The 2,404-nt window shown below is 35.7% G+C and overlaps 1 protein-coding gene across 1 annotated transcript; it reads left to right on the forward strand.

The window, feature by feature from the left end:
• Positions 1-557: 557 nt before the first annotated feature.
• Positions 558-880, forward strand: LOC102205899 (major histocompatibility complex class I-related gene protein-like; the record flags this gene model as incomplete). Its single annotated transcript, XM_013908149.1, is given in 1 exon segment — positions 558-880. A coding segment is annotated over 1 exon segment (323 nt), but the record flags the coding sequence as incomplete, so codon positions are not given.
• Positions 881-2,404: the final 1,524 nt, after the last annotated feature.

Below are 2,404 nucleotides of genomic sequence, written 5' to 3' on the forward strand. Positions count from 1 at the left end.
CCTTGCAAATATCATAGTTTTGTATCAAAGTGTGTAAATAAAGTCAGTTTTAAAATGAGTACAAACTAAAGTACTAATACGTGTTATTATTTTTAATAAGCTTTTGGAATGTTTTGTTAAAACATTTTTTTTTCAGATTCATTGTTTTGAGATCACATAATTTAACAGTTTTCTTATTCGAAATATAAAAAGTTTTGATAAGCTGTAATAGAACAAATGACATTAAGTTTAGGAAGTGTTTAGTTCTGTATTACTGTTTAATACATACGCTTGTCAAGCCAAAGGGCTTTAGTTGGATGAGAACGGGAGACAAATTCCCCTTTCGGGTTGCGCCAGGAAGGGCATCCGGCATAAAACTTGGTCATATCAAACATGCGGCGCTACCCCCAGGGCGACCTCTTGTGGCAAGGGAGCAGCCGAAAGTAGTTTTTATTCATGACTACAGAAGTTCTCAAAAAATTTTAAATTATTATAATTTCATTTTGTCTCATTTGTTTTTAACATTTTTGTATTGTGTTATTCAAAAGAGTGATGATGTCTCTTTTTTTGTCCAACAGTTACACATTCACTGCAGTACTTCTACACTGCATCAACAGGAATTCCAGGCTTTCCAGAGTTTGTGGATGTGGGCATCGTGGATGGGCAGCCAATCTCATACTATGACAGCATAACTAAAAAAAAGGTTCCCAAGCAGGACTGGATGGCAAAGAATGAAGGACCTGATTACTGGGAGGCAGGGGCACAGAGATTAACTGGTACTGAGCAGGCTTTTAAAGCTAACATTGAAACTGCCAAGCTGCGCTTCAACCAGACTGGAGGTGAGTAATGAACAACATTGAAAACTAAAAAATGTTCTATTCATGCTGATAGTTTCTCTTAATTTAATCATACATTTTGTCATGTTTTTCTAATGTTAAAATTTCAGTACTGTCGGTACATGGGCAGAAACTCTAAATACTATAAATAAACAGCTACAGATGAAAAAAAAAAGTTTTGTAGCTGTTTGAATACTTAATTAACACATTTTAAAAACACATTTACCCCGAGCATAAGCAAGCAACTCCAAAACAGTCCAGAGGAAGCAGTGCAAATAATATGCATGTTAAGAAAAGCAGTCAACTAAAAATACTCCCTACTCACCCAACCTTCATGCTGCTATGAATAGGGTGAATCTATTTCTTTATTAACTAATTGAAACCCTTTCTTCACTTTCAACCATGTGACCTGCTGAAAATCGAAACCCAGGAGGTGTCATGAAGTACAAAAATCACTGGACAAACTAGTGGTTTTAGGATCCTGAGGAGAAATTAAATAGTTAACAATTAACTGATTATCAAAAGTGTTTGTTTAATATATTTAATAATGACATAAATCAGTAGGATCTGTGTCTGCTGCTCAGGACTCCATCTTAGTGTGTTTGTTCCTGCAGCTCACAGGAAGTCGCTCCACTTACAACAGTGTAGATAAACTGTGGCTGACAGGTGGGGGCAGGGTTTCTCTGTGCTGCTCTCCTATTGGTCCGATAAACTGTCAGTCACATCCTGCAAATAGCTCTGAGACTTTTATTTAGAAGTTAACGTTAAATTGATCTTAATTTGAAATGCGTCAAATTAACTTCAATATTCTGCTTCAGTATTTTCTGAAACACGTTAATTTGACCTAACACATAATTTATCATCTGGCTGAGATGTTAAATGCACTGGGATGTCACAGTTTTGACAACATTTGACCCCCAAAATATTTCCAGATTCAATAAAATGTATACAGATGTTAAATTTAATATAAAAATGGAAAAAGGAGCATCTAACAAGCTGAAAAAAATGTGATTCTGTTAAAATCAGGGTGATGATGGAAATATTGCATCGCCATCCAAAGGGTTCACGTTTCTTCAGGACCTGAGCTCTCTCTGAAAGTTTTTATCATTGATGACTCTGAAAGTAGAGATGTCTCAATGAGCCACTCACTCTCCGTGACCTCTTTATAAATTATTTTAATGCAAGTTCATGTGAGGGTAATACTTTTGCAGTGTTACCAATGGTGTCATTGAGTTTACATATTTTTTTCTTTCATAACTACAAAAACATTTTATAACTGTCAGATTTCAGCATAACAGAGCTAAAAACCTGAGATCAGTAAAGCCCATGTGCATAAAAATATTAAAAATGTCTCTGAACATGAGAGAAAAGCTCACATCCTAATGATGTTAAAAGGATCTAACTGTTCGTTTATTGTGGGTTGGAAGTGGGAAAGAGATTTGTAATTCAGTGTAACCAAAATGTTCAGCGATATTTCACACTGTGCACTCAAAAAGAAAAAAGTTATTGCCTGCAGCAACGCTGAAGTAACCTGCAGTAATCCGATTACTTACAGAGATCAGCTGAACATCTCCAGAGGAAAGTCCCAA

This window comes from Pundamilia nyererei, unplaced genomic scaffold (genome assembly GCF_000239375.1).
Source record: "Pundamilia nyererei isolate P.nyererei 1_Seehausen unplaced genomic scaffold, PunNye1.0 scaffold01623, whole genome shotgun sequence".
Classification (NCBI taxonomy): Eukaryota; Metazoa; Chordata; class Actinopteri; order Cichliformes; family Cichlidae; genus Pundamilia; species Pundamilia nyererei.